The 19,861-nt window shown below is 37.7% G+C and overlaps 1 protein-coding gene across 3 annotated transcripts in view; it reads right to left on the bottom strand.

The window, feature by feature from the left end:
- The window catches only part of Ascc3 (activating signal cointegrator 1 complex subunit 3), a 258,540-nt gene that overhangs the window by 159,857 nt on the left and 78,822 nt on the right, over positions 1–19,861 (bottom strand). For all 3 annotated transcript variants that reach the window (XM_030245389.1, XM_030245388.1, NM_198007.2), the window contains one exon: positions 1,097–1,231. In XM_030245389.1, coding sequence (XP_030101249.1) covers positions 1,097–1,231 — 135 coding nt within the window. The remainder of the gene's footprint in view (positions 1–1,096; positions 1,232–19,861) is intronic.

Below are 19,861 nucleotides of genomic sequence, written 5' to 3'. Positions count from 1 at the left end.
CTCACAAAAGGGGGCCTATCATGGCTGCCCTTGGAAAGACCCAACAAGCAGCTGAAAGAGTCAGATGCGAATATTTACATCAAAACAATGGACAGAAGCTGCTGACCCCTGTGGTTGATTAGGGAAGTCTGGAAGAAGCTGAGGAGGATGGCAACCCTGTAGGAAGAACAGCAGTCTTAACTAACCTGGAATCCCTAGATCTCTCAGACACTGGACCACCAACCAAGCAGCATACACCAGCTGATATGAGGCTCCCAACACATAAACTGCCGGGTCTGGCCTCAGTCAGAGAAGTTGCACTTAATCTTCAAGAGACTGGATGCCCCAGGGAAAGGGGAGGTGTGGTGTGGCATGGGGGCTAGACATCCTCATGGGGCGGTGGGGGGTGGGGGTGGGGGTGGGGGATGAGATACGGAATAGTCCAGAGGGTGGACCAGGAGGGGGATAAAATCTGGAGTGTAAAAAAAAGAAGGTTAAATAAAATTAAAAGAAAGAAAAGACAGAAAAGAGAAGAGAAGAGAAGAGAAGAGAAGAGAAGAGAAGAGAAGAGAAGAGAAGAGAAGAGAAGAGAAGAGAAGAGCAGAGAAGAGCAGAGAAGAGCAGAGAAGAGGAAAGGAAAGGAAAGGAAAGGAAAGGAAAGGAAAGGAAAGGAAAGGAAAGGAAAGGAAAGGAAAGGAAAGGAAAGGAAAGGAAAGGAAAGGAAAGAAAAGAAAAGAAAAGAGAAGGCAATCTGAGCAAGTGAGGGGAAGCAATCCAGTAAGCAGCACCACTTCTTGACTTCTGCATCAGCTGCTCCTGCCTCAAGGATCCTGGCCTGTTTGAGTTCCTGTCCTAACTTCCTTTGGTAAGGAACAGCAAAGAGGAAGTGTAAGCTGAATAAACCCTTTCCTCTTTAACTTGCTTTTTAGTTACAGTGTTTCCATCATAGAAAGTGAAACTCCAACTAGTTAACTAATATTAACTTAAAAATGTGTACAAAGATTAAGTCTCACAAGTTAATGACTCTAACATTACCTTCTCAGATTATACATTTTCAATTGAGACCTGTGTACCACAAACATCATGTGCACTGGTTCCTGTGTCTCCTGGCACTCACCTGTTTTAATGCATGTCCGTACTCTGGCCCTTCGGTGGGTAGAAAGCAAGAAATTTGGCCACTATTTTTTGCTCTCTCTATTAGAGACATAGCGGTCCTTACAGTGGCATTGCGAGCATGTACAAATACCATCACCTAAAATGATGAAAAGAAAGTTATTTAACATTTCAATTTTTTAAGATGAAACTTACTAGCAGCCTGGAAACCATCAAATAAAAATTATTATTAATGTTTCAAAGGAAAATCTCCAATTTCTGAATTAGCCAACATTTAATTGAAATAAAAAAAAACCTGATAAGAGGAAGTTAAAATTCAGCAACATGATTTATTCATTATAGGTCCATGAAGTGATTTACATGCTAATGAATGTATTCAGGAAAACTTGGAGTGCAGCTTGTACATTTCTCTCTTGAAAGCATCATTCATTATGCTTTTACTCACATCCAAATTTAAGAAAGGTCATCTGTCTATATGAAAAATTGATATGATTTGTATCATAGTCTCAGCCTTCCATATTTTTCTGTTCCTTGACTTTCACATGAGAATATTTAAGATTATATTCTGGGGTTATAACTTACTATTTTTATTTTTACAAGTATGGACAACTAAATTTTGCCTGGAAGTAGAACGAGAATTTGGACATAGACTTTCAAACAATGCTGGAATGGTTAAGCATTGCATATTATATTGCAGACGGATAGAATCCATTTTGCATGGTGACCTGGGTAAAAGACTTAAGCCTGGAGTAAAATGCTGTAGTTTTCACCTTAAACTATATTCCCCAAAGGCTTAAGATTTAAGAGATCAGCCTATAGCTGGGTACTCCTGCATGCTTATTAACACTGTGACTAGAGGTGGGACTTGTGGAATTGTTGGGAAATTGTAGACTCTCACAGGGGAAAGCAGAACTCTTCTCTTGTCTCTTTTCTTACTGTTTCCCAGCCTACATGAGATGAACACTTTAGATTTACCATCCACACCCCACTTCTGCCTTACCATACCATCAGAAATAACAATTTCTACAAAACACAGACCAAAACCACAGAAAATACCCATGCCTACATTATCTCGAAAGTGTGCAAAGGATAATTCTTTGTTCTTCAAGGTTTTTATCCCCTCAGTTATGTTACAAGTAAAACTTTCATTATTAAAATGTCTACACTATTCATAATGACTAACAGTTCAATACAATCCTTAATAAAATAATAGTTTTTTTTTCAGAACTAGAAAAAAGAATTCTAAACTTAATACTGAAGTGTAAAAGACATCAAACTGCCAAAGCAAACTTGCAACAAAAACAACAACAACAACAAAATGGCAAAACTGGAAGCATTATACTAGCAATTTAAGAGATACTAAAGAACTATGTATGTAAGCTTCCAAAAACAAAACAAAACAAAAACAAAAACAGGACCTTGGATGGCCATTAGATAAAACCATATGCAGTTAAGGAGACAACAAATGGAAAGCAGAGATCTAGTGTGTAAACAAAGAAAATAGTAGATGGCTATTTCCTGACTGAAGACCACAAGATTATGGGATACTTTACCACTATGTATTAAAAAAGGAAATATAAAGAATACCATAAAATGATCCAACTATCATTAGTCACTGAAGAAATATCAAAATAAATTACACTGAAGTATCACCCTACCCACTGAGGATTACTGCTCTCAAACCAACAACATACAACAACAACAACAAACCAACAACAACAAACCAACACTGGTAATAAAGATGGATGAAGACAGACATCTGCATACTTTTGGAAGTAATGGAAATCAATAGAGAAGAGGAAAGATGTGACTATCACCTATTATTAAGCTGCATCTACCGACTCACATTTGGAATCTCAGCACTACGAAGGCTGAGGCAAAAGAATTGTGAGCTAGATGCTAACTTGGTGGGTAGAGTGAGTACCAGCCCAACTGGAGCACATAGGAAAACCTTTTATCAGAAACAAAATAAATCCTAAAATACATCTACCACCAGTTCAGTGAATATATCTTGAAATTTTAAACTTTATTTTTAAACTGACTTATTTATTTTTATGTACGTGTGTTTTGCCTGAATGTACATTTGACATGATTTGTGTACCTAGTGCCTATGTAGACCAAAAAAGAGTGTCATAGCCCACTGAACTGGAGTTAAAGATGGTTGTGAGCCATGTGGGTACTGGGAATTGAATCCTAGTCATCTAGAAGAGTATTCTGTGGTCTTAACTACTGAGCCATCTTTCCCTCCCTCCCTCCCTCCCTCCTTCTCTCTCTCTCTCTCTCTCTCTCTCTTACACACACACACACACACACACACACACACACACACACACACACACACACACACACACACACAAACACACACACTGTGAAAGGTACTAGTTCCCTGATTTCTTTCTCAGGCTATTAAATTTTGTACAAGTACTTAACATGTGTAATTTCCTTGGGTGACTCCTTTTGGTTTTTTTTTTGTCTTGTTCTTTTTTTAAGACATAAAATCGTATCATCTCCAAATAAGGACACTATGGTTTTCTCCTTTCCTATTTCTATTCCCTTGATCTCCTTCTGTGGTTTTACTGCCCTAGTTAAGACTATACATATTATATAAACAGGTTTGGAGTAGATATCCTCTCCCATTCCTGAGTTTAATAGAAATGTTTGGAATTTCTTACAAAGAACTAAAAAATGTGAACATCAAGAAAACAAATAACCTAATTAAAAATGAGACATAGAACTAAACAGAATTCTCAAAAAAATGAAACACCAATAGTGGAGAGAAACTAAAAGAATGTTTGAGATCCTAAGGCAAAAGTGAAAATAAACTACTTTGAGATTCATTTTTACAATAGTCAGAGTGGCCATGATCAATAAAACAAATGACAGTGGATGCTGGAATGGATGCAATAAAAGGAGAACATCTATACATTGATGGCTGGGGTATAAACTGGGGTATAAACCACTCTAAAAATCATTTAAAAAATTAAAAACCAATCTTCCACAACATCCAACTACACTTGGGTAAATATCCTATGTATCCTACATCTACATCTAACTACAGAAATGCTATTCAAGTTGTTGCTGCTCTATTCCTAATATCCAGAAATTAGAAACAGCCTAGGTGTCTATCAATTCATAATGGATAATAAAAATGTGGTATATTTACACAATAGAAAATTATTCAATTTTTTAAAAATATTTTTATTAGGTATTTTCCTCATTTACATTTCCAATGCTATCCCAAAAGTGCCCCATACCCTCCCCCCCACTTCCCTACCCACCCACTCCCACTTTTTGGCCCTGGCGTTCCCCTGTACTGGGGCATATAAAGTTTGCAAGTCCAATTGGCCTCTCTTTCCAGTGATGGCCAAATAGGCCATCTTTTGATACATATGCAGCTAGAGTCAAGAGCTCCGGGGTACTGGTTAGTTCATAATGTTGTTCCACCTATAGGGTTGCAGATCCCTTTAGCTCCTTGGGTACTTTCTCTAGCTCCTCCATTGGGGGCCCTGTGATCCATCCAATAGCTGACTCAATTTTTAAGAAAAATGAAATTATAAAATTCGCAGGTAAATGAAGATCTAGAAACAACCATCCTAAGTAAGATAACCCAGACCTAGAAAGGCAAACGCTTTGTTTTATATGTGGATGGCAGCCTTTGGCTTTAGATATGTGTTTTGTTGAGCTGTTAGTAATGGGCCAGGAAGAATTGAAGGGATCTTCCAAGGAAGAAGAAATAGAATACAGTATACAAAGGGACAAAAGAACATAAAAGTGGAAGGACTAAATGGGAACAGGGATGGGGAGGCAAGGACTAGAGGGAGGAACAACTAACACTTAACACCTTTTGAAAAACCATATGGAAACCTACTACTGTAGAACCTGTTTAATATACAAATATAAAGTATAAATATATCAAATGATTAAAGTATAATTACTATATAATGAAGGAAACAATGTTCCAGCCATATACATGCACTATTAATAAAACCTTCAGTGCCAGGAGTCAGTTACATTCTGTTGAGTCACTGGTAAAGGCATCCCATAGACTTCTCTTTCAACAAACATCACCGGCAATTGCCAATGCTTATCAGTTATTCTCTGCACCTGACAAAAGGAACCTATTGCTGAAGACACCACTTACTTTTATCTTCAAACGTGAAGAAATTGAGTTGATACCCAATAGGAGCTTCATCCATACTAAGTGTTCATGTAGCTGAAAGGTACTATGTACAATTTTGCAAGGTATAAAAACAACCTGCCTACTAATATACTCCACTTGTGCAATGATGGCATAATGTTATGAAAGTAACCAGTTACTTTTTACTTGTCTTAAGGCCCGTTCTATGACACAGAACCCATACAGGATACTGTTAATGGGGCCAAGAACCTGAGACTAAATATGTCACGAGTCCAGGGGAAAAGCTGCTATTATTCCAAGTAAACATACAATAAGTGACATACAATAAGGATATATAGTTATAACAATCATTCACTGCATTACTAAATCCTCATCAGAGCAGCTTCTTCCTATAGTCAAGGATTACAAAAAGACCCACAAATGGACAACAAGCAGGGAGGGAGAGACTTAGAAGAGCTAGACCCTAAACAGGATGTCTTTATAATACCCTTTCGCTCAAGGCTCAGGGATCTATGCAAAAGATGAGGTAGAAAGACTGTAACAGCCCGAAGTGGTGGGTGACTCCAAGAAAACAGCTTCTTCCAGAGACAACAGGGCTGATGCACTTAGAGACTAGAACAGCATACACAGATTTAAACCAGACAAAATTCCAACAAAGAGAAGAACAAATAGGAACAAAGTACAACCACTAGTCAAGAAGTGATCTGCAACTGATACCTGTTGGGAAAGAGAAAATCAGTTTTCTCCAACTCAACAGCATTGGGTATATTAACCGTACTGCAGAGTAGGCTCTGTATCCAGGAGTGCTTGACTAACAAAACACATACTCCATGTTCTTTTTACTCATTCATTTTCTTCATGTTGTATATGTGATATATTAAAGTATATTTTAGAAATTAAAACTGACTTAAAGAATGATTATTAGATTTTGTTCCTAGTATATTATTTTTAAACTGTGTGTGTGTGTGTTGCAGATACAGTCTTTTAGCCTTCAAGTAGCAATATATGAGTGGGCTTTCAGTATGTCTACTTCCTACCAAAAGAGTTCACAAAGCCTATGTTGGCTTTTTAATTTTGTCTAGGAATCTTTTTCTTTTTCTAGCCCAATCTGAATTGCTTTTATTGTTTAACCATGTGTGTAAAAAAAAAAAAATCTAGTCATACTTACTACTTTATCCATTCTTTCATTGGAAGACCTCCTTTTCATCTAGCACAAAAGGGATGCATAAAGACCATTAAATATCCAGCATCAATAATGGTGACAGATCCACTAGCAGTGGATGACTGGCAATGGAACCGCTACTAAAGATAATTTCCTCTGCTTATTCTCTATGTGTGGAGCATTAGTCCATCCATAGCTTGAATGTATGGACAAGTTATCCTAACTCTGATGAAATCAATGCATATTATATTACTTATGATGATGATGATGGACAATAGTTTCCATCTGCTTGGATGTTTCCACGAAGAAAGAACAACAGTCTCTTCAGTAAACAGTGCCAGGAAAACAAAGGCTACATGCAAAACTGTGAAACTGTATTCTTACCTTGTACCATCTACAAAATATTTGACATGAAAAGAAAAACAGAGCTAAATTTAAAAGCTAAACCTATACAACTCATAGAGGAAAACAGAAAAACAGAAGCAACTCTCCATGTCCCCAAATTTGGCACTAGTTTCCTAAATATAATAAAAGCAAGCAACAGAAATAGAAAAATTAGACAGTAAGTTAAGAATTCTGTGCATCAAAAACAGCATCAAATGAGGGAAAGGAGAGCCACAGAATGACAGACTTATTTGCAAACCATGTGTGTGGTAACAGTTATAAGAAGTAGCAAGATGTAAATTCAACTGGGCTTAAAAGTACTGAAAAACCTTTTCTGGAAGATGGTATACTGTACAAATGGCCAATAAGCAATGAAAAGATGCTTTGTATCATTATTTCTTGGGTTTGGAGATGAGATCAAAAGCTATTTCATAGAAAGCGGAATAGCTGCACTTTTACAAAGAAACAGGACGAGGGTCGCCAAGGAAATGGAGGTATTTCCAGGTCTGATTTGAATTGCACTATTCTGTTTAAACATGTGTATCATGTAAACTCTTACACTGCTATGGAAAATATAAACAGGCACAGTTTTTGTGAAAAGCTTATGTATTTCTTGATACATTAAACATAATTACCATGAACTGCATTTCTTTCCTAGCCAAATATGCAAAATAAGTAAAAATGAATATCCCAATGGATATTTAGATGCAAATGTTTTCAAATCTTCCTCAAGAATGGCCCAGAGGTATAAATAATACTACTATCCACCAATACATAAACATATAAACACAATAGCATCTTCATGCCACAAGTCATTGTATATGCTACAACAGGGGAAAGTAAAATAAATAGACATAGAAAGATAAATGTTATATTACTCTTTGTATGTGAAAAAGTCTGGAATTCATCAAGATAGAAAGCAAAAAGTTCTCAGCTCTTTAAAGAAATGCAAATTTGGAAATCAATCTTTCAGAATTTCAGTTCTTTTTATATTTATTGCATGTATTATCATAGCTCTTAGAGACAAAAATGAGGGTTTCAAAGGTTATCTAGTGAATCTAATCTACTTATAATGGATAATGTAATGAAGACCAAAAAAAAAAAAAATAGTTCTAAAATTCCAAGTACCTTGCTCATGGCTTTATGATGTCAAATATAACTAATATTTGAAAAGTAATATCTAATCTAAAATACCTTCTAATTTGTTGCCATAGCATAAGCTTCAACATATTTAATCCATTGCTCAACCTAGGTTAATACAATAGAGAATAATAAACAAAATAGTGAAGCCTTTGTTGTTATAAAATAGTATCACAAAGAAAAAAATATTTTACTGATCTCCAAATAGCCAAATTTCTTCTATTTTGTTCCTGACAGCAATATCTATTGTGTAGAACAAATTAAGCAAAACCAGTGATTACATTACTCATGTAATTAATTCATTAAAGAAATATCTGATAATAATTCCTCCTATACACTGGATATGGAAGTTTATTATACTGGAACACTATGAAAACTGTTCTGATTTCAAGAAAATAACAAAAGAAAATATTTCTAAGACCTCTTTGAATATGTGTATTTTCATCTTTACAAAAAAAAAGTCACCATGAGTCTTAAACATTCAAACATAATTTTCTCAAATAATAAATTTAAAGTGGATCTTTACTAAACGGTAGACCTAGTCTTCCTTCCTTCCTTCCTTCCTTCCTTTTTTCCTTCCTTCCTTGTTATAAGACTTATTATTCATTTTATGTGTGTTACACTGGTCACTGTCTTCAGACTCACAAGACCAGGGCATCAGATCCCATTACAGATGGTTATGAGCCACCATGTGATTGCTGGGAATGGATCTCAGGACCTTTGGAAGAGAAGTCAGTGCTCTTAAACACTGAGCTATCTCTCTTTCCCCTAGAATTTGTATTTCTAATTAGGTGAGAAGATATACATTCTTAGTCAGTTTTATTGAGTTAATTATTACCAGGCTTCTATAAATTAATATATTTTATTTCTGAGGTAGAAATATTCTATTCAAATCAATTAAATCTTGGAAAACCTAAAATGTAAAGCAAATACAAATAAGCTATTTGTCCTTCTCCGTACTACATCAGCAAACACACATTTATGCATTAGCAAGATGAATAGAAAGAGTGCATCAAAAGGACAGTAGTAAGTACTGTCTCAATGCAAAGAACTTGCAGTGTGAAATTGCAAAAGTGAGGGTAACAGCATACACACACATACCAAAATGCATACACACACATTCAGGTACACCAAACTCACACATACACATGGAAAGAAAAAAGCAGAAAGTGCCTCAAAATGAGTAAATACCTTCCACATGTATATACTTGTATATCTTTGAAGATAACTGAATACAACTCATGGGAAGAGTGCTGGATAGGTCACATAAAGGGAGCAGGATTTGCTAGACTTTCTTTTCATATCAGTACACTTACTTGCCTATTATAGGAAGGTATTAGTCATCAAACAATGATATTACCAGCACTAAAGGGAATCTACTACTAGTACTTCGTATAATAACCATTCTTTGTGCAAATGAGAACACTACACAGTTTATTAGGAAACTGCTATATATAAAATCTCAAGATAAAATTAGTGTATTCTTATAAACTGTATTTTGGAAAAGTGAAAAATCACCTCTTTCTAAAATATAAACTGCTAAAAGCATCCAAAAAGTAATGGAAATAAAAGAATGAGATAGTAACATAAATTACCTGTGGTACAAATGTTAATTTAATTATTATAAAGAAGCTATGTCAGGTGATATTTTAAATTCAGAGAAATAGCATAATTTAACATTTCTAACAGAAAGGACTAGGTAAAATAATAGTAAAAGTAATATACATAATGAAGTATTTAAAGTCGGACATGCAGAAATTTTATTGTCTCACAGCTCTGAGAGAGCTTCAGAATGCAGAGAAACTAGAAAAGTGCTAGAACAGGAATACAAAAAATAACTGTGAAATTGTCTATGCAGTCCTGGAATAACTGATTGCTGAAAGGACCCTGATATGGCTGTCTCTTGTGAGGCGATGCCAGTGCCTGGCAAACACAGAAGTGGATGCTCACAGTCAGCTATTGAATGGATCGCAGGGCCCCCAATGGAGGAGCTAGAGAAAGTACCCAAGGAGCTGAAGGGGTCTGCAACCCTATAGGTGGAACAACAATATGAACTAACCAGTACCCCCAGAGCTCGTGTCTCTAGCTGCATATGTAGCAGAAGATGGCCTAGTCGGCCATCATTGAGAAGACAGGCCCCTTGGTATTGCAAACTTTATATGCCTCAGTACAGGGGGAATGCCAGGGCCAAGAAGTGGGAGTGGGTGGGCAGGGGAGTGGAGGGGAGGGTATGGGGGACTTTTGGGATAGCATTTGAAATGTAAATGCAGAAAATACCTAATAAAAAAAAAAATATATATATATAAATGTGTGCAAATGTGCAAGAAGAAAAGGGACAGAGAAATGGGCACGTCTTAGAGAATCTTAGAAGATAGATATTGGTGACATATTAAGATAGAGATATGGATGATTTTATGTTTTAGCCTATGTAATTAAATTTATAGTCTTGTCTTTCAATGATCTAAGGAATAAAAATACCTTGGATTTACAGGGAATATTATAAATTTGGTATAGATAAATTCCATTGCTATATCCAGGGAGAGAAGCAATATAGGGTAGGGTCACAACAGTCTAGAGCTCAGAAAAGAGGACAATATAAACACACTGAGCTACTTTTAGAATGATCCTAACTGAGATATGATGAAAGCACAAAAAAATGCTGAGTTAGTAGGGTCAAGGAGTAAGCCAATGAGAGAAGACAATGAAAGAGAAACAAACAGAATGACTGAAGACAGTTCAGAAGCGAGAAAAGCAATCCGGATCATAAGGGCCAGAAAAAAAAAAGCATTGGTCTTCGGAATAGTAAAAAGCAGAATGCCTTAACCAACATAAAATTTCATATTGCTGATAATGCGCATGTGGCAATGTTTGTTACCAGGTTTTCTGTTTTGTTGTTGTTTTTGTTTGTTATCATCAATGTGGTAGGATAAAAACAGACACTAAGCACTATCCACATAATGTTTTTATCTTGAAAACCAGTACCATTGTCCACCACTGCTTTGATTATGGAGGGTTAAGAGCAACTGCTCTTCAAATAATTGTTCAAAGCAAAAAGAAACTGTAAAAATAGTCAAAATAAAAAAATTAGAGAAGACATTCACAAGCAATCCCCTTTGAACACTTCAGTTTGGAGGTTTATGTTAATAAAATAGAATTTTTACACATTTTCTAGGATAAGTATCATGAGACATTTTGTTGCTGCCACAGAGGAAGGAATGCATAATTACTGGTGAATGCACAGCACTGTACCCAGAAAGAATTAGTAAAATGAGCCTTACTCTTTCATTTATCTTGGCTAATCACAAGCATTTTTCAGTATTAAAAGCAAACCTTTCAGTGCTGACAGGGTTTGTATAGTAATGGACTGTACTAGTGCAAGGTTTAAATGGAACTAATAAATTAATGTATAACCAGTATGTTTTCATAATTATACACTAGAAATTTCTTTTATGGTGGTGATATTCTGCTAGCCTTCATATTTACTAGATAATGATCTCAATTCTAAACCATCTGACATTTGATCCAAATGGAAAGGTAGCGTGTTTGCAGCTTTTAATTCCAAGGTCTTCACTATAAAGTCTGAGTAAGGACTGCAAACTTAATGATATAATGGAGAAATGGATAATCTTAATTTGTACTTCTTAATTTTAGACAAGGATACCATTTATTTAAGAGAAGTATATGCAATAAATTATAAAACTATTTTATATAGTGCTTACATACATGTTAAAAATTCTTAGCTTACAGACAGAAAATAAAGTTTTAAGCAAATTATGATAATGCTAACTAAAAACCAAAATACAGACTCTATAAGTACTAAAAACTTACTTAAAGGCTGGAAAATAAGTAAATTTTATGACTCAGCAGAACTAGAGATGGAGTAGAGTTCAAAAGTAGAGGTCTGGAGCGGTCACCATCTTGGTCCGGGACCCGCCGAACTTAGGAAATTAGTCTGAACAGGTGAGAGGGTGCGCCAGAGAACCTGACAGCTTCTGGAACAGGCGGAAGCACAGAGGCGCTGAGGCAGCACCCTTTGTGGGCCGGGGACAGCCAGCCACCGTCCGGACCGGAGGACAGGTGCCCGCCCGGCTGGGGAGGTGGCCTAAGCCACAGCAGCAGCGGTCGCCATCTTGGTCCGAGACCCGCCGAACTTAGGAAATTAGTCTGAACAGGTGAGAGGGTGCGCCAGAGAACCTGACAGCTTCTGGAACAGGCGGAAGCACAGAGGCGCTGAGGCAGCACCCTGTGTGGGCCGGGGACAGCCGGCCACCTTCCGGACCAGAGGACAGGTGCCCGCCCGGCTGGGGAGGCGACCTAAGCCACAGCAGCAGCGGTCGCCATCTTGGTCCCGGGACTCCAAGGAACTTAGGAATTTAGTCTGCTTAGGTGAGAGTCTGTACCACCTGGGAACTGCCAAAGCAACACAGTGTCTGAGAAAGGTCCTGTTTTGGGCCTTCTTCTTCGGCCAGGAGGAGGTCCAAATACAAGATATCTGCGCACCTTCCCTGTAAGAGAGCTTGCCAGCAGAGAGTGCTCTGAGCACTGAAACTCAGAGGAGAGAATCTGTCTCCCAGGTCTGCTGATAGACGGTAACAGAATCACCAGAAGAACAATCTCTAAACAGAGTCAACTATAACTACTAACTCCAGAGATTACCAGATGGCGAAAGGTAAACGGAGGAATCTTACTAACAGGAACCAAGACCACTCACCATCACCAGAACCCAGCACACCCACTTCGCCCAGTCCAGGGAACCCCAACACACCTGAGAACCTAGACCTAGATTTAAAAGCATATCTCATGATGATGGTAGAGGACATCAAGAAGGACTTTAATAAATCACTTAAAGAAATACAGGAGAACACTGCTAAAGAGTTACAAGTCCTTAAAGAAAAACAGGAAAACACAATCAAACAGGTAGAAGTCCTTACAGAAAAAGAGGAAAAAACATACAAACAGGTGATGGAAATGAACAAAACCATACTAGACCTAAAAAGGGAAGTAGACACAATAAAGAAAACTCAAAGCGAGGCAACACTAGAGATAGAAACCCTAGGAAAGAAATCTGGAACCATAGATTTGAGCATCAGCAACAGAATACAAGAGATGGAAGAGAGAATCTCAGGTGCAGAAGATTCCATAGAGAACATCGGCACAACAATCAAAGAAAATGGAAAATGCAAAAAGATCCTAACTCAAAATATCCAGGAAATCCAGGACACAATAAGAAGACCAAACGTACGGATAATAGGAGTGGATGAGAATGAAGATTTTCAACTCAAAGGTCCAGCAAACATCTTCAACAAAATTATTGAAGAAAACTTCCCAAATCTAAAGAATGAGATGCATATGAACATACAAGAAGCCTACAGAACTCCAAATAGACTGGACCAGAAAAGAAATTCCTCCCGACACATAATAATCAGAACATCAAATGCACTAAATAAAGATAGAATACTAAAAGCAGTAAGGGAAAAAGGTCAAGTAACATATAAAGGCAAGCCTATCAGAATTACACCAGATTTTTCACCAGAGACTATGAAAGCCAGAAGAGCCTGGACAGATGTTATACAGACACTAAGAGAACACAAACTGCAGCCCAGGCTACTATACCCAGCCAAACTCTCAATTATCATAGAGGGAGAAACCAAAGTATTCCACGACAAAACCAAATTCACGCATTATCTCTCCACGAATCCAGCCCTTCAAAGGATAATAACAGAAAAAAACCAATACAAGAACGGGAACAACGCCCTAGAAAAAACAAGAAGGTAATCCCTCAACAAACCTTAAAGAAGACAGCCACAAGAACAGAATGCCACCTTTAACAACTAAAATAACAGGAAGCAACAATTACTTTTCCTTAATATCTCTTAACATCAATGGTCTCAACTCGCCAATAAAAAGACATAGACTAACAAACTGGCTACACAAACAAGACCCAACATTTTGCTGCTTACAGGAAACTCATCTCAGAGAAAAAGATAGACACTACCTCAGAATGAAAGGCTGGAAAACAATTTTCCAAGCAAATGGTATGAAGAAACAAGCAGGAGTAGCCATCCTAATATCTGATAAGATTGACTTCCAACCCAAAGTCATCAAAAAAGACAAGGAGGGACACTTCATTCTCATCAAAGGTAAAATCCTCCAAGAGGAACACTCAATTCTGAATATCTATGCTCCAAATACAAGAGCAGCCACATTCACTAAAGAAACTTTAGTAAAGCTCAAAGCACACATTGCGCCTCACACAATAATAGTGGGAGACTTCAACACACCACTTTCACCAATGGACAGATCATGGAAACAGAAACTAAACAGGGACACACTGAAACTAACAGAAGTGATGAAACAAATGGATCTGACAGATATCTACAGAACATTTTACCCTAAAACAAAAGGATATACCTTCTTCTCAGCACCTCATGGTACCTTCTCCAAAATTGACCACATAATAGGTCACAAATCAGGCCTCAACAGATTCAAAAATATTGAAATTGTCCCATGTATCCTATCAGATCACCATGCACTAAGGCTGATCTTCAATAACAAAATAAATAACAGAAAGCCAACATTCACATGGAAACTGAACAACACTCTTCTCAATGATACCTTGGTCAAGGAAGGAATAAAGAAAGAAATTAAAGACTTTTTAGAGTTTAATGAAAATGAAGCCACAACGTACCCAAACCTTTGGGACACAATGAAAGCATTTCTAAGAGGGAAACTCATAGCTATGAGTGCCTTCAAGAAAAAACGGGAGAGAGCACATACTAGCAGCTTGACAACACATCTAAAAGCTCTAGAAAAAAAGGAAGCAAATTCACCCAAGAGGAGTAGACGGCAGGAAATAATCAAACTCAGGGGTGAAATCAACCAAGTGGAAACAAGAAGAACTATTCAAAGAATTAACCAAACGAGGAGTTGGTTCTTTGAGAAAATCAACAAGATAGATAAACCCTTAGCTAGACTCACTAAAGGGCACAGGGACAAAATCCTAATTAACAAAATCAGAAATGAAAAGGGAGACATAACAACAGATCCTGAAGAAATCCAAAACACCATCAGATCCTTCTACAAAAGGCTATACTCAACAAAACTGGAAAACCTGGACGAAATGGACAAATTTCTGGACAGATACCAGGTACCAAAGTTGAATCAGGATCAAGTTGACCTTCTAAACAGTCCCATATCCCCTAAAGAAATAGAAGCAGTTATTAATAGTCTCCCAGCCAAAAAAAGCCCAGGACCAGACGGGTTTAGTGCAGAGTTCTATCAGACCTTCAAAGAAGATCTAACTCCAGTTCTGCACAAACTTTTTCACAAGATAGAAGTAGAAGGTATTCTACCCAACTCATTTTATGAAGCCACTATTACTCTGATACCTAAACCACAGAAAGATCCAACAAAGATAGAGAACTTCAGACCAATTTCTCTTATGAACATCGATGCAAAAATCCTTAATAAAATTCTCGCTAACCGAATCCAAGAACACATTAAAGCAATCATCCATCCTGACCAAGTAGGTTTTATTCCAGGGATGCAGGGATGGTTTAATATACGAAAATCCATCAATGTAATCCATTATATAAACAAACTCAAAGACAAAAACCACATGATCATCTCGTTAGATGCAGAAAAAGCATTTGACAAGATCCAACACCCATTCATGATAAAAGTTCTGGAAAGATCAGGAATTCAAGGCCAATACCTAAACATGATAAAAGCAATCTACAGCAAACCAGTAGCCAACATCAAAGTAAATGGAGAGAAGCTGGAAGCAATCCCACTAAAATCAGGGACTAGACAAGGCTGCCCACTTTCTCCCTACCTTCTCAACATAGTACTTGAAGTATTAGCCAGAGCAATTCGACAACAAAAGGAGATCAAGGGGATACAAATTGGAAAAGAGGAAGTCAAAATATCACTTTTTGCAGATGATATGATAGTATATATAAGTGACCCTAAAAATTCTACCAGAGAACTCCTAAACCTGATAAACAGCTTCGGTGAAGTAGCTGGATATAAAATTAACTCAAACAAGTCAATGGCCTTTCTCTACACAAAGAATAAACAGGCTGAGAAAGAAATTAGGGAAACAACACCCTTCTCAATAGCCACAAATAATATAAAATATCTCGGCGTGACTCTAACGAAGGAAGTGAAAGATCTGTATGATAAAAACTTCAAGTCCCTGAAGAAAGAAATTAAAGAAGATCTCAGAAGATGGAAAGATCTCCCATGCTCATGGATTGGCAGGACCAACATTGTAAAAATGGCTATCTTGCCAAAAGCAATCTACAGATTCAATGCAATCCCCATTAAAATTCCAACTCAATTCTTCAACGAATTAGAAGGAGCAATTTGCAAATTCATCTGGAATAACAAAAAACCGAGGATAGCAAAAACTCTTCTCAAGGATAAAAGAACCTCTGGTGGAATCACCATGCCTGACCTAAAGCTTTACTACAGAGCAATTGTGATAAAAACTGCATGGTACTGGTATAGAGACAGACAAGTGGACCAATGGAATAGAATTGAAGACCCAGAAATGAACCCACACACCTTTGGTCACTTGATCTTCGACAAGGGAGCCAAAACCATCCAGTGGAAGAAAGACAGCATTTTCAACAATTGGTGCTGGCACAACTGGTTGTTATCATGTAGAAGAATGCGAATCGATCCATACTTATCTCCTTGTACTAAGGTCAAATCTAAGTGGATCAAGGAACTTCACATAAAACCAGAGACACTGAAACTTATAGAGGAGAAAGTGGGGAAAAGCCTTGAAGATATGGGCACAGGGGAAAAATTCCTGAACAGAACAGCAATGGCTTGTGCTGTAAGATCGAGAATTGACAAATGGGACCTAATGAAACTCCAAAGTTTCTGCAAGGCAAAAGACACTGTCTATAAGACAAAAAGACCACCAACAGACTGGGAAAGGATCTTTACCTATCCTAAATCAGATAGGGGACTAATATCCAACATATATAAAGAACTCAAGAAGGTGGACCTCAGAAAATCAAATAACCCCCTTAAAAAATGGGGCTCAGAACTGAACAAAGAATTCTCACCTGAGGAATACCGAATGGCAGAGAAGCACCTGAAAAAATGTTCAACATCCTTAATCATCAGGGAAATGCAAATCAAAACAACCCTGAGATTCCACCTCACACCAGTGAGAATGGCTAAGATCAAAAATTCAGGTGACAGCAGATGCTGGCGAGGATGTGGAGAAAGAGGAACACTCCTCCATTGTTGGTGGGATTGCAGGCTTGTACAACCACTCTGGAAATCAGTCTGGCGGTTCCTCAGAAAATTAGACATAGTACTACCGGAGGATCCAGCAATACCTCTCCTGGGCATATATCCAGAAGAAGCCCCAACTGGTAAGAAGGACACATGCTCCACTATGTTCATAGCAGCCTTATTTATAATAGCCAGAAACTGGAAAGAACCCAGATGCCCCTCAACAGAGGAATGGATACAGAAAATGTGGTACATCTACACAATGGAGTACTACTCAGCTATTAAAAAGAATGAATTTATGAAATTCCTAGCCAAATGGATGGACCTGGAGAGCATCATCCTGAGTGAGGTAACACAATCACAAAGGAACTCACACAATATGTACTCACTGATAAGTGGATACTAGCCCAAAACCTAGGATACCCACGATATAAGATACAATTTCCTAAACACATGAAACTCAAGAAAAATGAAGACTGAAGTGTGGACACTATGCCCCTCCTTAGAAGTGGGAACAAAACACCCATGGAAGGAGTTACAGAAACAAAGTTTGGAGCTGAGATGAAAGGATGGACCATGTAGAGACTGCCATATCCAGGGATCCACCCCATAATCAGCATCCAAACGCTGACACCATTGCATATACTAGCAAGATTTTATCGAAAGGACCCAGATGTAGCTGTCTCTTGTGAGACTATGCCGGGGCCTAGCAAACACAGAAGTGGATGCTCACAGTCAGCTAATGGATGGATCACAGGGCTCCCAATGGAGGAGCTAGAGAAAGTACCCAAGGAGCTAAAGGGATCTTCAACCCTATAGGTGGAACAACATTATGAACTAACCAGTACCCCTGAGCTCTTGACTCTAGCTGCATATGTATCAAAAGATGGCCTAGTCGGCCATCACTGGAAAGAGAGGCCCATTGGACACGCAGACTTTGTGTGCCCCGGTACAGGGGAACGCCAGGGCCAAAGGGGGGGAGTGGGTGGGTAGGGGAGTGGGGGTGGGTGGGTAAGGGGGACTTTTGGTATAGCATTGGAAATGTAAATGAGCTAAATACCTAATAAAAAATGGAAAAAAAAAAAAAAAAAAAGTAGAGGTCTGGGAAATGCTTTAGTTTTCTTACATTTCCAAACTGGACTTTTTGTGTGTGTGAACTACCCTCTTTTGTAGTAAAGATTAAGGAGAAATATCTTTATTCATACAATGAAAAAATATCTTTAAGAAGCCTTTAGGGTAACACCTCGTGAGGTCAGGAAAAACAAAGAAAGCAGAATTCAAAACCATAAACAAGTAAATTATTTTAAATGATTTAACGCAAAAGAAAGTCAAAAGGAGTCAAGAGACGCTCACATATGGAGAATAAAAGCTGCCACAGACAATGAAGTCAGCCATTGCAAATTTCCACCATGAAAGCCAGCACATGGGGTTTGTGTTGATGGTGTATTTGTAAACCTGAGAAACAATGTTAAGCAACAAGGACTAAGGAGGTAGCTCAATCAATTCTGTAGGCAAGAGAGCCTAAACTGATTTTCACACCCACGTAAAAAGCAAGGCTCAGCTGAATACTATAATCCCAGCTCAGGGTAGGCAGTGGTGGATTGATGTGAAATTATCAACTATTTTCCCATTCTGAGTTACAGAGGAGGGGAACTGACCTGGACAGCAAACCTAGTCAAATCTCTAACTCCAAGTTCTCAAAAACTATAGTAAGAACAACTGAGAAAGAAACAACCTGATGCCAACCTCTGTGGTCCCATGTACGTACGTATACACACACACACACACACACACACACACACACACACAATCATTCTCTTCAGACAGGAAATTCATCTAGTTATTCATCAATTTTAAGAGGTTGTTTTATAACTCAAAAGCAGTTGTAAACAATGAGGGAAAAGAAAGTAAGATGCACATATACAATAAATAAAGACTGTTGTATAGTTTTAACCCAAGGCTGAAGTGTTTGGGTCCTACTTAACAAAGTCTTTTAATCTGTCAAATAGGAGGGAGATATTTGGATAAAAAGCTATTAAATAAGGATCTGATTTTATTTGGGAATTTGATGAGAAGATGTCACTTATTAAATGTATTATAATTGGGGAAAGCTCCTAATTTGTCTTCCTATCATTGTAACAAAGTTTGTATAAAAAGAAAATCTCAAAAGAATTAAGTCATCAATTATTTTCCCATTCTGCAAGTTACACAGGAGGAGGTGAATTATTAAGAGGAATGATAAAGCTGTACTTGCATTTGGTAACACAAAGAAAAGCTTACAAATGATATGTCTCATTAGTTTGAGCAGATGGATCAAAATTAAAGGCTGAATCGCCAACTTTTAATTTCCCAGTAGCCAAGAAGAGCTTGAAGTCCTGCAGAGTAGGAATGTTGAAAATCAACGGGAAAAGGTTTTCTCCATCTGTCAGCACACATGCCTGAGTGGAACACAACTGCCTCCTACCGTTGTCAATGCTTTCAAGGCACAGCTACACATAAAGTCCATTAAATCCATGAATGCCCATATTTAGATGACTGAGCCACTGAAACCCATAGACTGCAGCATGGACAGGGAGTATCAGCACGGCTCTGAACGGGGGACTTCTCTTTTCTAATTTACTCAAACAGAAGAATTTAAGAAGAAAATGTTAATTATTTAGCAGGAACACCTCTTTGTTGCCTAAGAATAA

Source organism: Mus musculus, chromosome 10, assembly GCF_000001635.26.
Source record: "Mus musculus strain C57BL/6J chromosome 10, GRCm38.p6 C57BL/6J".
Classification (NCBI taxonomy): domain Eukaryota; kingdom Metazoa; phylum Chordata; class Mammalia; order Rodentia; family Muridae; genus Mus; species Mus musculus.
The sequence above is the reverse complement of the archived record's forward strand: the minus strand, read 5'-3'. Positions and strand labels throughout refer to the sequence as shown.